The sequence below is a fragment of the Aythya fuligula genome, chromosome 4 (assembly GCF_009819795.1).
Source record: "Aythya fuligula isolate bAytFul2 chromosome 4, bAytFul2.pri, whole genome shotgun sequence".
In the NCBI taxonomy this organism is placed as follows: domain Eukaryota; kingdom Metazoa; phylum Chordata; class Aves; order Anseriformes; family Anatidae; genus Aythya; species Aythya fuligula.
In genome coordinates this window covers 5,735,623-5,750,989 of record NC_045562.1, presented here as the reverse complement: position 1 = coordinate 5,750,989, position 15,367 = coordinate 5,735,623, and the positions used below count along the sequence as shown (strand labels likewise).

Here is a 15,367-nt window from a genome sequence, read left to right as displayed (position 1 = left end):
ATTATATACTATAAATATACTATAATAGTATATATAGTATATATAGTGTGTATATAGCGTATAGTATATACAGCATATATTATATATTATGTACTATTATATATATAATATCCCATATATATTAATATATGGGATATTGAGAACAGTCATTTCTGACACTGCAGGGAGGTTACCTGTGCTATTGCACATGTTTTTACATTCTTCAGCATACCTGCAGCTGACCTGGATGAGGAGGTAACTGATAATCTAGGTATGCCAGTAAAACAAAATTGTTTAACATAATCGGAAGCAGCTCTATGAAGTCCCATGGAGAGTATTTTTAATACCTGGAAATCTTAGAAGCATTGGGTGATTAAAATGATGCATCAAAAGCTCAGCATTTTTCTTCAGTTTCTGCTTTCAGCAGAGAAATAATAAAAAAGATGCCTGATGTTCTGTTAGCTGTAAACAAATGTCAGACTGAGAATGTGGACATTTATAGCAGGTGAGCAACATATTCATCCCATTCTTACAATTTTTGCTAGGTTTAACACTGATCCTCAGAGGTAGGGTGCTGTGTTAAACAAGGTCTCTATAAGAACACTTTTACAGTAAGTATGTATTACTGATGTATTTACTGGCAGACAAGTAAATGAATTTTAGGGACCCCCAAAGCTTTTAAACAAGAATAACAGCCCCCCTTTGCACTGTTCCCTTCCTCAGCAGTAGCTGTCAGCGTGGCTTGCAAACCGTAACTGATCACTGCCTCGCAGGACCCTGCAGAATTGTCAAGTTTGGGAACTTTTCCAGCCAGGCTGGGTAGCCTAAAGCATTTGTGACATTTATTCCAAGGATCAGGGAATGAGAGAAAACTCTAGATGAGCAGGGAAGACCCTAGCACAGAAAAATCTGTAGGAAAAATGGACACTTAATTTTCTAGCTAATTAAAAAGCAAAAGCAATTAAATACTAGCGCTTTGGGGGGGATTGCTTCTGAAAACCTGAGAATATGAATAGAGACCAGAATCCTTTATCAGACTTTCTAATGACTTTGCTTTGTGTAAACTATTTCTACAGCATATCCAATATCATTTATTTCTAAACAAGTATTTCAGCATATTCAACATAGCTTCTCTGACTTCCCTTGTTCCTATGCTTTATTTAAAATGTTTGTTTTCAGCAAGCATCCAAACTATTTTTTAACTACACAGGTGAATTTCTGAGCTGTAAGGCTGTATTAACTCTTTCCAGCTGAGTGATAACAACAGACGGTTACAAAGTTTTGCTGTAGACTTTGGATCGTTTTTAAAACCTGGTCAAAAATATCATATTAAAGCCATTCAGGCTTCTGCTTCCAAGGCAGTAATACTGGTGAGCGACACTGATTTATGGCAAGTCAGCTGGCCATTCTGTAAATCATCCCTGCCCTGATTTATGCTACAGGTCTTCTAATCGAGCTTTATGTTTGATGAGTTTCTTCTATGCAGGCTAAATCTGGACTGCTAATGGTCTCCGTAAATCCATGCCCAAACTTCCACTGCCATTTTGCAAGCAGTCAGTGCTTCTCTAGATTACCACGGCTCTGCAGGAGCCAGGATTTGTTAAATAGAAGTTGGGGGTTTCCAGTTCCAACTGTGTTTGGCATTTGGACCAAGTCAGCTGTGAGGTGTTTTAGGGATGGAAAGCTCCTCCATTAGACAGGATTTTGTTAGACTACACAGGGTGTTATGTGTTTGCCGTGAGGGACAATGAGAACAGTGCAGCAGTGAGCTATAGAAAGCACAACAGATTCTCCTGTGTGGAAATTCTTACCTCAGATCTGGCAGCTGGAGCAGGGCTTTAATCACCTCCTTGATTTGTGCCATAGCTCCATCCTGAACTGCTGGCTCTTCACAAAGATCCTGCTAAAGTGAAAAAAGAAGGAGACGATCAGGAAAAGAAAAACAATACATAATTCTCAGCAGAATTATATAGGCATTTTTGAGTCAGTTAAGACTGGTTGTGCTTTCTTATGCTTTTGCTTTCTTATCATTACCCAGTTACTCACACAAGCAAAGATTCTTTCATTTTGTTCTTGCACTCCAATTGTTCTTTTTCTTTTCCTAGGTTATTTTCAGAGGGGAGAAGGGGAAAGGAAGAACTGGGGACATTGGACTTGATGATGTGATCTTGAGGCGAGGACGCTGCTCTGAAGAACATTAGCAAAGACGGGGGACTAGCACAGTCATCTCCTCTAGCCCTTCTCCTACTATTCCTACCGAGCTTTGAAACAGAGCTGCAAGAAAAAGAAGAACCAGTTGGAGAGTGACAACTTCTTAGTGGTCTGCTAAGTGCAATCTCACTGAAACTTCCCTTAAAAACATGAAGAGCACCTCCCCGGGTTCAGGAGCTCCAAACTCCACGCTGGTTGCTTCTATTAAGCCTTACCCCTAAATCATATTTTGTATGTAATAACTTTATCCTCTCTTAAGCATAATGAGCGCTCACACAAAGAGCACTTGTGAAAAAGGGAGAAATAATTACAAATGGCTTGAAAAGAAATCTCCGGCTCAGAAAGTTAACAGATACTCGTTATGTTGCCATAGTGCTACTCTTCTATTAATTAGAGTTGACAGACGGTGGGATTGAGCTAGCTGCAGAGCCAGCTCAGCCTGGCTGAAGCCTGGACCTGACCTTTGGCGTGCTGCCATTGACCTTCGAGGAGGGGTTGTTTCATATTAGACAGCATTTACGTGGGTGTTGCATCTGTATTAAAGAGCAGTTACATAGAGTAGGCTCTGCATCCTGTAATATTGCTACTGCTGCGGTTTGTGTATATGTGTATGGTTATGAACATATTTATGTTTTGAATACTTACAGACTCCAGTTGCGAGGTAGTTGGCAGCTGTGCTTTCCTGTTACACGAGGCAGGAGTTCAGCACATGGCGTGATCCTACTGGGCCTGCCAACAGATACGTTACCAAAGTCAGTTAATGGTGCTCATTGAGAAATGCTGGTACAGTTCTTTGCGTTGTAATACGGTGAAGGCAAAAGACCAAATCCTAACCTGACGTAAACTGGCATCTGATCATGCTGTCCAGGTTTGCTTTTAGCTCAGGAGCCAGCCCTAACGGGCTCTCAGTCCTGCAAGAAACTCCTGGTTGAGCTGAAGATCGCGCAGCCAGGAGAAGGCAACTTGCACCTTGTGTGACTGAGCCCTCTGCAATGCTGAGGGCCTTCCCCTTCCCAGGCCTGGCACGAGCCCACGCCTAAACAAAAAAGGGCAGCTGCCTTATGGCCGTGCAAGCAATTCAGACCGTGAAATGCCTTGAGCCACCCTTGTCAAATGTCCATATTCCATCCAACTGTTCTGTATATAATAAGCATTTTACTGTTTAGAACTAGACCAAATATTAGCTCTAGCTGGCACTACATGTTTATCAGAACTTTGGACTCATTTTTTACTTACGTATCATGCATGTGGTCTGCAGTTTCCCAGGGAATTGTTCGAATTGGTTTGGGATTTTTGGACAAGGAACGTCATCATCATTGCTGTTAGTAAGTCAAAATTTGACAAAGTATTAGTAACATTTCAGAAAATGACAAAAGACAGATAAAGTGTTAATAGTGGCACAGTCTTAAAGCTTCAAAAATGTATACATAGAAGATATAGGTATTGGCTCTTTTAAATACATAAAATGTAAAACAAACGTCAGCTTCATGTCATTTTATAAAAATACCATTAAAAAGAAAAAAAATCAAACCTTGCAGACAGTCCACAGAGATGAGAGGCCATGTTCTGAGTGCCTGGTTCTGACACAATACCTTCCTGAGGATACTTTTCCAATTTGCCCCCTAGCACTGTATGTAGAAGAGAAGTTTATTTCACCAAACAGATACTCTCCTGCAAAAGTGTGTCAGCAAAAATCTTGAAATGGAAAAACAATGACTTTGTAAAAATTCTTTAACCTATTTTGCTTTGGATATGATCATGATCTTTTTTCTCTTATGTTATTTTGCAATCTGTCAGAAATATTTGTGAATAGTTGAAATGCCTTGTCTTTATTTTAAAGTAATCAGTAAAGGAGGCTGTTACTTACTACTAATTGGAATATCTTGTTTTCATTTCTGGATCAGAAGTCTCATTTTTAGTGCAATGAAATGAACCAAAACATGACAAATCAACAACAATGAGGTAGCTAATTACTTAACTATTACCAAATTTAAAAGTGCATTTCACTATAATATGGTAAGAGCTGTATATATATATATATTATTCAAAAAGAAGTATATATATATTATTTGAAGCAAAGTGTGACAATTTTCAAAATAGCTTTTAGAACAGTTTCATGGGTAAATTAAGAGTTTGAGATATAAAATGTCCTTTTTAGAAGAAAACCCAGCAACCACAGCACACTACTGAGCCTGCACAAATTGTATTCTGTGACGTTTACCATAATTAACACATTTTGATCTGCTTCATATGCAGTGGAAGAAGAAAGGTCTTATATTACCATGGCTCTCTTAGAGTGAGACTCCTTGGTTAAAACGAAAACCTTCTAAGTACGACCAAGTGGGTTTTTGCCCCTTTACAAACAGGCCGTAGAAGCCAGAATCTCACTGAATACAGATGGCGAGCAGAAATAAGTACTCAGATGGCAACAGGAGGATTTGGTGTTTCTGACTGCCCTTCATCCGCACAATCAGACAGGTGACAAACCCCGTAAAGCCCTGTAACCACCGATGGTGGGCACCGGGATGGCCTTTGGGAGCCTGGCTCTGTGCTAGCTGTCACGGCTGTCGGTCACTCACCTCTGGAGCTGGTTGTGCAGTGACACTGTGTCTGCGTGCGTCCCCTCCTCTCTTCCACGTTCACATGGTGTTTCCAAGGAGGTGAGGCTGGTTCGTGGGGCTGGTGCGATGCTCCTCTGCTAGCTCCTGCTGGACATCTCAGCCAGGATGGAGCCGATGCTGCCATTCTCACGCGAGCCTCAAGAAAGATCAAAACGTGGCCTGAGGGCTTCCTATGCGGTGATTTATAATTCTGGTTAGAGCATAGTAAATAGATTACTAACTGTGCCAAAAAAATGCCTGCTTAAACACTTAGGCAAGTGGAGAAATTGCACTAAACGCACATGAAAACAGTTATCAAATGTACTGTACAGCTTTTTACCAACTTACAATTTTATGTGTTAAAAAGACATGCTAATCTCCCCCCCAGTATTAAAAATAAAGATTATTCTTAAATTACAGATCCCAGTGACAGTGTGCATTTTCTGATACTAAAGTAAGTACAATGGACAGGACAGATCCCAAATTTTTGTTTCCTGTTTCTATGCTGTACTGTCACCTCATGTCTCATAAAAGCCATGTCATTAACTCACTACTGTGTGCTTTCAATAAACCCCATTCCTTCTGGTGTTAGGCCTCCCTAGGTTTCCCTCATAAATCATCCTAGAGGTGGAGGTTGAAGCACTGTTTTTCTCACAGTTTGAAAATGCAACAATCACCTTAATAAGATTTCACCCGACTCAGCTTAGCCATGAGAAGCCGACCCTGAGCAGAAGGCTGCTTGTGCCAGCAGTCTCCATCCTCCTCCTCTGTCCTCGAAGAGGAAAATACATTTTTAGAATTGAATTTTAGAAAGCTGGAGTCATTAATTGTCAGTTGATGTTAACTTCTATGCAATTTTAACTTCTATGCAAATTAACTTCTAAGTTAACTTCTATGCAATTTTTTCTACTTTCATTTATATACACGTGTAAAATTAACTATACATAAACTAACAACTAGGAAATCTATATAATGGCATATATTTGTATAGTAGTATGTAAAAAGTAGTAAATATATATATATATATATATGCATCTATCTGAAACACAAAATGATTAAAGTTTTCCTGGCAGTTAAAACCCACTTGCTTACCTGCTGCTTTATCCTGACATCCTGTAGTTGTGCAGGGTTTGAGGACTTCCACACCAATTAAAGAGGACTGAGCTGAGCACCATGCACGGGAGTGAACCTGCAGAGCTGGGAAGAAGCACTAATTTTAGTGGCAGGCTCTGGTGGTGATTTAGAAGAGCACCAGACTGTTTCCCTTAGGTTCCCATTCTTTTCCCAAGAAATTTCCAATTTAGCTCCGGAGAGTCAGATGGGATATCACACTTACACATGCTTGATAGACATGGATCGTGTAGCTCTAGCCCTCATTTTCTTAAAACACACATCAAGCAATGAAGCAAAGCAGGCCTGAATTTTCTGGCGAGAAATAATTCCCTGTTCCATACGCAAGGCACTCTCCCCATCATTACTTCTCCTCATGTTGCTTCCCTGTGTGTGTTAAGAATCAATCAGTTCTTTCTTTACTCTTAGCAATATTTAACCTCCTGTAGTACACGGGCAGGTTTTTGTCCCTTCCCTGTTTTAATCCAGCCACTACCAATTCCCCAAGACCCAGGAACAGGTTTCCATTGCTATCAAACCGCTCTTCCACAGGTCCCTTCTGCAGACACCATGGTTGGAGAGCAGAAAGGCCATTGCTAAGGCATCCCCACGCACGCTGTACCAGGAGCATTCTGCGTAAAGGCACACACTGCGTGCCTGTTGCACCCCACAGGCTGAGGCTGAGAAAGCACGCCAGGTATTTGCCCGGCACCCAGAGTAAGGATGCCCCTTTCTGTGTGATACAGCCAAATCCTGCCTTTCTCTGGCACTTCCCCAGGGACTTCTGTTACCCTGCTGTCTGCTGGCCTCTTACCTTCTGCTCAAGCCAGGAAGCCGTCACCTTCTTCTCCTGAGTCTTTCCTCACGGCGCATTTCAGCAGCCCGGTGCCTCATTTCAGACTTCCATCCAGGATCCTTTCGATTCAGTGCACGTTTGGCAAACACCTGGCACAGCAAGGTGCAGCGTGTGCTCTGAGAGATGGATTTTACTGCGTTTCCTTGCAGCACCAGTACCAGAGTTTGGGGTTGCCACTTCCAGGGGATCTGAGGGAGACCACAGTTGCTCTGACACCACTGGTGCCCCAGCAGAAGGGGGGACCATGTCACCTCTCCCCTTGCCTTTTGCCCCTGCCCTCCTTTAGGTCAAAAAGCCAAAGAAATGGATCCACCAGATTTCTCCCCCTCTTGGGATGGTCCAAAGCAGAATCTCCCCATGTATGATGCAGCATTACTGTGGCAAGCATCAACTCTGGTACAGTGGTACCATGGCTTCTTACTGCAAACAATATTAAAAAAAAGAAGCGCACCTTTTAAAGAAAACCAATTTTGAAACAGCTTGCTGTGGTTTAACCTGGCAGGCAGTGAAAGGAGCTGAGCAGCCCTTGGCTCTAGGTGGGTGCTGCTCTGCAACAACCGACACCTCAGTGTGTTGTCAGCGTTGTTCTCATCCCCAATCCAAAGCACGGACACGTACCAGCTACTAGGAAGAAAATTAAATCTATCCCAGCCAAAACCAGGACATGGAAAAAGGACTGGATGTGTACCTTAAGCAGCGTCCATCTGTCTTCTCTACACATGTGGTAGTGTTGAGCTTTCACAGACACTGTAGAGCCTCTAGTGGCACAGCCACAAAACATTCCTCTTGGTTTAAGAAAGATTCTTTCAAAGTGGCTCAGTTTGTACTAATATCACCGAGCATAAATCGAGTCTTCACAAATCCTCCAAAGGCCACCACTTTCTCAGCCAATTCACATGCCTGGCTACAGCCCTCGGGTCTCACCTGGTGACACCACCGGGCAGAGCTGCACCATCCACCCCTGAAAGGCTTTCTCCTCATGTCCTTTGTCTGGGGCTGTCGTGCTGCAGCTCAGCAGAGGCTCCACCAAGCACAGAAAGGCTGCTGATTTCACGTGTGGTTTTATGACTCTGCTCCCTGATGAGCACAGTCATACACACGCAGCACAAGTGCTCAGAGAAGAAGATCAGCAGACAAAAGAACACCCTGAAACACGATCAGTCACAGAGCAAAGGCAACATCCAAACTTTAAATTAAGAAAAAGTTGGCCAACTTAACAAGTCTCTTGACTATTACTTCGCTCCAGCAAATGTTGGAACTTACTCACTGGATGTTAATATCAGTGACTGAGGATGCCAAGCACAAGTAAACTTTTCTCCTTTTCCCAGGCTCTTCCATCCAGATAACAACACGAGGGGTGGCACCGTGACACACCGGGCTTGGCAACGCTTCCATGCCCAGCTGGGATGCTCTCCCTGCAATACCAAACACGCATGATTCACGTTCCCATCGAGGGATCCTTCCAGTCATTGCACTTTGGAGTGTATAAACAGTGCTCTATGACACAAAAACCGCTTGCTGGTATTAAAACCAACGATTCTATGGCGTGCAACAATTTACATAGAAACCAGACACCTTTACGGCACAGTTAGAGGTGTCATTAAACCGTGAGCAATTCGGTCACCCTCCTGTCATATGCCACCAGTTTTATCCCAGTTATAAAAAAAGCTATTTTAATTGGCTGAACTCCATTACCGAAGGCTGATTACTAAAGCTGAGTGACGTTTAATTACCCACAAGGTACATTAGGCAGTTTTGTGGGGTGTTACACGACCTCAGCATTCTGGCAGCTCAGCTGTGTATTAGCAAGCAGCCCTGGCACACGCACGGGCTCACTGTGAAGCTTGCTGTGAGCTACTCTGCCAGCTTTTATGGGAGTAATTTGTTTCCCAAATGAAGATGTGCGAGTGGGGCTCGAAAAAAAACATTTCATTAATACAAAAAGCAGGCAGAGAAAGTACATGGTACATCAAGGGATGCCTTCAGCATCACATGGCCTTTGATCACCTAAATAGGCGGTTAGAGGGCTAGGCAAAAATTTGTAAGGGTTAAATACAGCACAGCCCCTGTCGAACTGGCCTCGTGTCTCAGTGACGGGGCGGCAGTTCCCATAGGGGATGCACGTGGACGGCACAAACTGGCTGTTGGAAGGAGTCTGTGCACCTCTCCACACCTTTATTTATTATTGCTGAAAATCAGGAAAGTAAACTCACCCACGTGGGAGAGAAGAGAAGCGGGGAAATGCTTACACCGTGCACCCAGAAGGAGCTGAGCCCCATTTACTTGGCCAGGACCCTGCTGCCAATGGCTTCTGCAGAGCAGGATCAGGTCCTTCCTTCACACCCTGCAGAACACCTTGCTCGTGGTTACAGTGAGTCCTCTCAGCTGTTCAGAGAAACTCATCTGCCCTCCTGTCCTGGTGGAATGGCTGAGCAGGGCGTCTAGAAGGCTGCGGGGCAGAAAGCAGAGAAAACCTAAAACATTCAAAAGAACTTGGGTAGCTCTGAGACAAACACGTAGATCAGATACTGATGAAATCACCACGCTGCCGGAGCTGTTTATATGCGGTTTATCTCAGTTGCTAGTTAATTTTTAACAGACGTTGCTCCTCTCCCGTGCCAAGCAGTTCGGAAACTCACTGCAGAAGATCCACATGTGCTCTGGTAACAAATATCCGAGAGCGTTTCAAAGCAGATGTAGTAAATGGAGCTCTTACTCAGTGTAGGAACTGTTGTTTGTCCTATTTCTCCTGCACCTGAAAATGAACAAACTGTTTTTTGCTCACATAAAAGAAATTAAATGCAACAGGCAATGTCCCTCCCTCCTCCACTGTGTCCTGCTTTGTGCTACTGATTTTCTATTTTTTTTTTTCACCTTGGTAAGACATGGCATTACCAACTACTCAGAGCTCTCTGCAAGGCTCCAAAGCGGTTTCTTCACTGAGACAACCTTTACCAACGCTCAAAGTCTTTCACGATGTGCACTTGCACCAACCCTACACCAGGGTGACATCAGGATGAGACCAGGAGTGCCCCTGGAGCATTTCAGCAGCTTTGCTACAGAGCCTCCAGCCCAGCCCACACTGACACCAACTTAGGCAAAGCTCCTGGACAGACCTACTGGTAACTGTACCAGCCTCACTGTAGGTACCTGAAACACCTTTTTTTGATGAAAAACAGGCTATCAAAGCCTTTACCCTCAGCTGCATACTTTAAAGTTTAGGCCCCCGTCTACCAGGAAGATTCAAGTTAGGTATAAAGCACTGCACCTGGCAGTGTTTGCCAGATCCTGCCCAAACAATAATAAAGTTTCTTTGCCTCAGGACCTGCTGAACCCAAAGACTGTTTTCTCTGGCACGAGAGGCCAATTTACTCCTCGAGATAAATATTAAGCAAAGAGGAATTTTTTGACTTTAGGAACTACGAAGTTGAACTTTTTCCTGCAGCCACAGTCACGCCCCTCGTGCCTCCAACGCTGAGCTATTTTAAATAAAAAATAATTCCTGTGGTATTTTCCTAATAGCCATAAAGCAGCAGGGCATTCTGTCAGACACACGTCGCTATTATTACTCCTCCTGACTACTTCCAAATTCAGAAAGATTAGCCAGCTGTCAAAAGAAGATTAGAAAAAAGCAGGAGTGCTTCCCTCTGTAAGCCTTACTTCATCACTTGTTTTCCCTGGGCAGCAGCTCCGGCCTGGCAGAGAACCACCCTTCAGTTCTTGCCTTGAGGCTCCGTCACATCTTGGAAATGTCCAAGCCCTGTGTGTTTGTGTGTCACAACTCCGGCCTTCTGCATGCTAAAAAAAGAAAAGACAAGCAAACACAGTGAGACAAAGCACAAGTGAAGTACTGCTGCCCACCCGTGTAGTGATGACATTTTTTGTACCTGAAAAGACAACGTTAGTTACTTAGAATAAGCAAGGGGCACCAACATCAGCCACCCCAACGATCTTGCTGTTCCCTTCACCTGAGGAGATGGCAGACACCCTGGGCGTGGGACTTTGCTCCTAATTCTGAGGAAAGCCCCACGTCCTTATCAGCCTGGGGGCCTCCTGCTGCAGCGCGGTGTCCAGAGGCACAGACCAGCTCCCTGTTCCCTCTCCTCTGCCCTTGGTCCCTGGTTTAGAGTCCAGAGCAACAATTTTTCTAAGAATATGTAAAGATAAAGAAAGATGAAAATTAGGGCAAATACCTCCTTCCACTGACTTCGCCCCCTGAACCCTCATCAACTCCTCAGCAAGCAAGGTCAGACCCCATCTATTTTCTATTCATGAGCACAATTTATTTCTGCTTGCCCACGGTTTCTGCCTGGGGAGGGCACTCCCAAGCAATCAACCTTTCACACCCAGCTCCTGACCCCATTCCTTTTCTCCCCTCCTCTTATGCCTCCCAGCCTCCTGCCCATTTCCAGCTTTTTGCTGCCTGAGCCACGAGAAGAGGCAGTGGCATCGTGCCATTACGCAGAAGAAATTGCCTCCTGCCCTGGCTGCTACCTGCCAGAGCACGTCTGCAGCTGTCTGCCCTCCTGGAGCAAGGCCATGGGATGCACGAGCTTCGGAGCAGCCCCTCCTGGCTTTTGTTTGTATCTTGCCACGCTCCTCCTGTTACTGCAAGGGAGCCAAAAAGCCTCTTTTAAGTCAAAACCTAACTTACCGACACAAAAACGAGCACAGCAACTGGAAATAGTGCAGTGCTCATCTGTATTTTGGAAAGTTAAGAGACCTCCTGCACGTTACTGCTCTTTTCCCTTCACGTGATGAGTCCATCTTCAAACTCTGACCTAAGAGATACAGTGAAAGCCATGGAAATCAGAACTTCACCCTCCCTCCTGGAGCTCAGCTACTGGCTTCAGAGACGGCAGGACTGAGCTTGGTGTTACTGCTGTGCTAGAAAACACATTCAGCTACTAGCAGAGTAAAGGCTTTAGTTCAAATGTCTCTCTGCTGGATTTTCACCAGTTGATGAATTCCAGCTTCATTCCTTTACTCAGAAGTAACATTTAGTCCTTACCTGTATTAGAATTACAAATTTTACTGTTTCTTCCACATCAGACTTAAGGTGAAGACAGGGTTGTAGAGCTCTCTAAAGCTCAGCATTAGTAATTGCTGCAGGAGGAAACAACAAACTAACAAAAACTTGTCTACAGCTTCGGGGTTCAGAGGGCATGAGGGAAGGACTTCATTCAACCAAATAGCCCAAAATTCCTGGAGAGAGAAGTAAACGTTTTTTTTTTTCCTTGCGTCAATATTGCTTACAATATTTCCTGTGATTTGTCTACATTTCTAGACCCTTCATTTGTTCTCCTGGACATTGGGAACAAAACCCCAAATCATCTCTTGCCCCTCTGAGCAAGCTACAGTGAGGCACAGCAGGCGGCAAGCTGAACGTGCCTCTCTCTTGCACCTCTGTTTGTATGGAAGAAACCTCATAAAAATGACATAAATATATTCATGTATGTGAGGGCGAGGAGGGCAGGCTTGCCCTGGCAGCTAGCAGACACAGCAGGATGTGCAATTTCTTCTTCAGAGCAGCACGGTGCAGCCTTACCCATGCTCAAGGATTGCTGGAGGAGCGCTGCCCTAAGGAGCAACCTCCTCCTGCTGCACTTTCCCCCGTGCCACAGGTGCAGTCCCTGCTGCTCACACGGGAGTACTTCTCCTGACATTTGGCCAGAAATTTTGCATCAGCTAATTTGAAGCCCGTTCTCCTGGGAGACCACAACTTTGTACGGTTCAGGTCCCATCGTAATAGCCTGGCCAAATATAATTCCTGCGGCTCTTTCCATCTCCCCCGGTTAATCAAACATCTCGGTTCCCACGCCGTTTCAATGCCTCTCACACCCAGCAACCTCCAAATGTGAAATTTCCCAATTTCCCCTATTATTATACAGTTGCACAGTGACATTTGGTATTAAAAAAAGTAACGTAAATCGTATCACGGCTGGTACTGTATAATTTAACAGAACGTCTCAGACTGCACGACGACTAGCCAGGCAATGACTTCTTGCGTGACACTTCAGCAGTGTTTTGACAACGTGCCAAAGCCTGACAGTAGCCCTGGATTACTGCCTTTGAGCGCTGCCTCTAGGCTGCTCTTCTTGCACACTATTCATGGCTGTCCTATTGTTAGCACCAGCACGCTCTGAATGCCACACGCTGAGCTTTGGATCAGGGGGTGTTTCACAGTAGCTTTGCAAGTGATGGCACACAGCAGAGGGAGAGGAGTCATCTGGCTAAAAAACTCACCTAAAAACAATGATGGAGGAAATCCCGTGCCACTATAATAAACCAATTGCTTTTGAAAAGTTGATAGTGTCCAAATAGATGATGCTATAATAAACTCTTGTACCGTGCCTTATTGATCCTACCTTATACCAGCTGCTGTACAGACAGAGATTTCTATTCAGAGGGATCCCACTTGCTATGTCAGTTGCTTAAACAGACAAAAAACCCCACACTGTGTTTTCATCTCTTCTCAGGCTGTTTCAGCTGAACAGGCTCCTCCTCAAACAGCTGTGTTAGAAGCTACTTGAACCTTGCAACAACCTCCTAACAGTGGCAAAATACCCACATGAAATAACAGCAAAATATCCACACGAAACTTCTCTCTCTGACAAATTTACCATAGACTGCTGACAACGCTTGTGGTAATGCTCCCTTCATTCATCATTATAAAATTGTTTGTCTCCAGAGTGGAAGTTTTATTTCAGGTCCTGCCAAGGCTAATAGGCAGGATAAATACTCTCCTCGCTCATGGCCTAGTGGGAACTCTCTTAAGCACCTCATGTTTACTATGTGATACCTAGGAAAATGTGACAACCGACGTACCATATGCTAAATGTCACTCTTCAGAATGAAAGCAGGATTTGACTTCAGCTGCTCACTGTTCTTACCCTCCTCTGATCCTGGAGAGGAGTGATCCTCTGTAAACCTGAGACGCTTTGACTTGAGATACTAGAAAAAAGAAATCAGTATTAGAGGAGTTGTTGTCAGCAGAGTTTTAGATGTACACGTAATGTCACACCAACCTCCTCCAAGAAGGGTTAAGTGCCAGGAAATGAAAAGGAAGGGAGAGAGACAGAGAGAGAAGGAGAGGAAGATGAAGAGAAAGCTGAAAAAACCCCAAACCCTCCACTCCCAGAAAAACTTAACCACTATTTTTTTAAGATCAATTTTCATAATGTTATCCTTCAGAATACATTCCCTAAGAACTATTTTTCACTTAAAAACGGATATATATTTAATAATAACAACAACAGTATTTATCTTTGTTATCACTTTGCCAGGGAAACTCTGGGCCACTCCAAACGGATCTGTAAGTTTTCATTGTGGTTGGCCTGAAATGAGTACCTGCCCTGATAAAGTGCAACAACGTATTTTGTGGAAATTTAACTACTGCACATTTTACTTGGCAAAAAGGTGGAATCTCCTAGCAGTAACTGTTTGTAATTCAGTAATCTCCATACTCCTGAAAAAGCCTTTGTTACTCAGGTAAGTTCATAATGAAAGAGAGCCCATAGAAATAATCTGTTAGAGAAGAAAATTAGTCTCTGAAGACACACATCAATGCAGGCATGAAAAGACGCTGTGAGTTTACCTCGGATGGACTGTATCTGTCGAGGTTTCTGTCAGTCTCTAGAGTTTCACCATCACTACATCTGGTCCAGCTACTGCTGCCTGCACTGCAGAGCTAGAACAGACTAATTATGCCTAGTAAACTCCGAATCCTGTCCTCAATGTGTCCAACAAACCTCTAGTTAGGGAAGAACTTGCCCGTTTTCATTTTCAGCTACAGTTCGTGTTATTGAAACTTGACAGAGATGCTGACATCTAAATATGCTTCATATGCCTCTGAGCTCTGCCTGCTTTGCTGTGTTTCCTGAATACATTATGCCTGCAGTTTTCTCCCTGTGAATCACACGCACCATCCATGTCAAAATAAATTTAGCACCTATTAATTTCCATTCTTCTGCTCATGAAGTTATTCCACACCTCTAACAGACAAGGGCAATGCGCTGGCAGGGCATCAGGTTGCTAATCCAGTATCACAAAGGTGGTTACAGCATTTCCCCTTTGTGCTGTGTGCAGTCAGCACTCTTCTGACTGCAGGTTTCTGTTGAAATATAAAGCAGGTATATTCTCCTCGTCTTGAAAGAGCTCTTCCCTGAGTTCATGGACTTATGAACTCATTTCTTCCAATTTCAAGAGAGCTGCAGTTTTCCTTGTTCTGCTGTAATTGATGAAGTGTTTTTACCCCCAAGAACATTTCACAGGGAAGTGAAACCCTGCATAGAAAACATTTCATAAATGTTGAAAAGCTGTCGCCTTTGATAATTCCCTTTTCAAGAGAAAACTGCAAAACAAGCATACTTTAAAGGTGCAAAAGACAATTCTCAGGGAAACTAAATCCAAGGATCTGACACAGCAGCGGTACAGCTGGCTAGAGCTCCACTTTTTGACTATCCACTTAAAAATATAAAATAAAAGAAAAAAAAACACAAGATGTTTTCTAGTGCGAAGTAACTCAGTCTCACAGGAAGGCTTTCCACTTGTACAAAACCATTGCATCCTGTCTCTCAGCCAAATTAAACTCAGCTTCACTTTAACTGTA

The 15,367-nt window shown here is 43.7% G+C and overlaps 1 protein-coding gene across 4 annotated transcripts in view; it reads left to right on the top strand.

The window, feature by feature from the left end:
* NPNT (nephronectin) overlaps window positions 1-2,852 on the top strand; it is a 47,919-nt gene extending 45,067 nt beyond the window's left edge. For all 4 annotated transcript variants that reach the window (XM_032187144.1, XM_032187142.1, XM_032187143.1 and 1 more), the window contains one exon: window positions 2,085-2,852. In XM_032187144.1, the coding sequence (XP_032043035.1) occupies window positions 2,085-2,180 (96 nt within the window). In that variant the 3' untranslated portion in view covers window positions 2,181-2,852. The remainder of the gene's footprint in view (window positions 1-2,084) is intronic.
* Window positions 2,853-15,367: the final 12,515 nt, after the last annotated feature.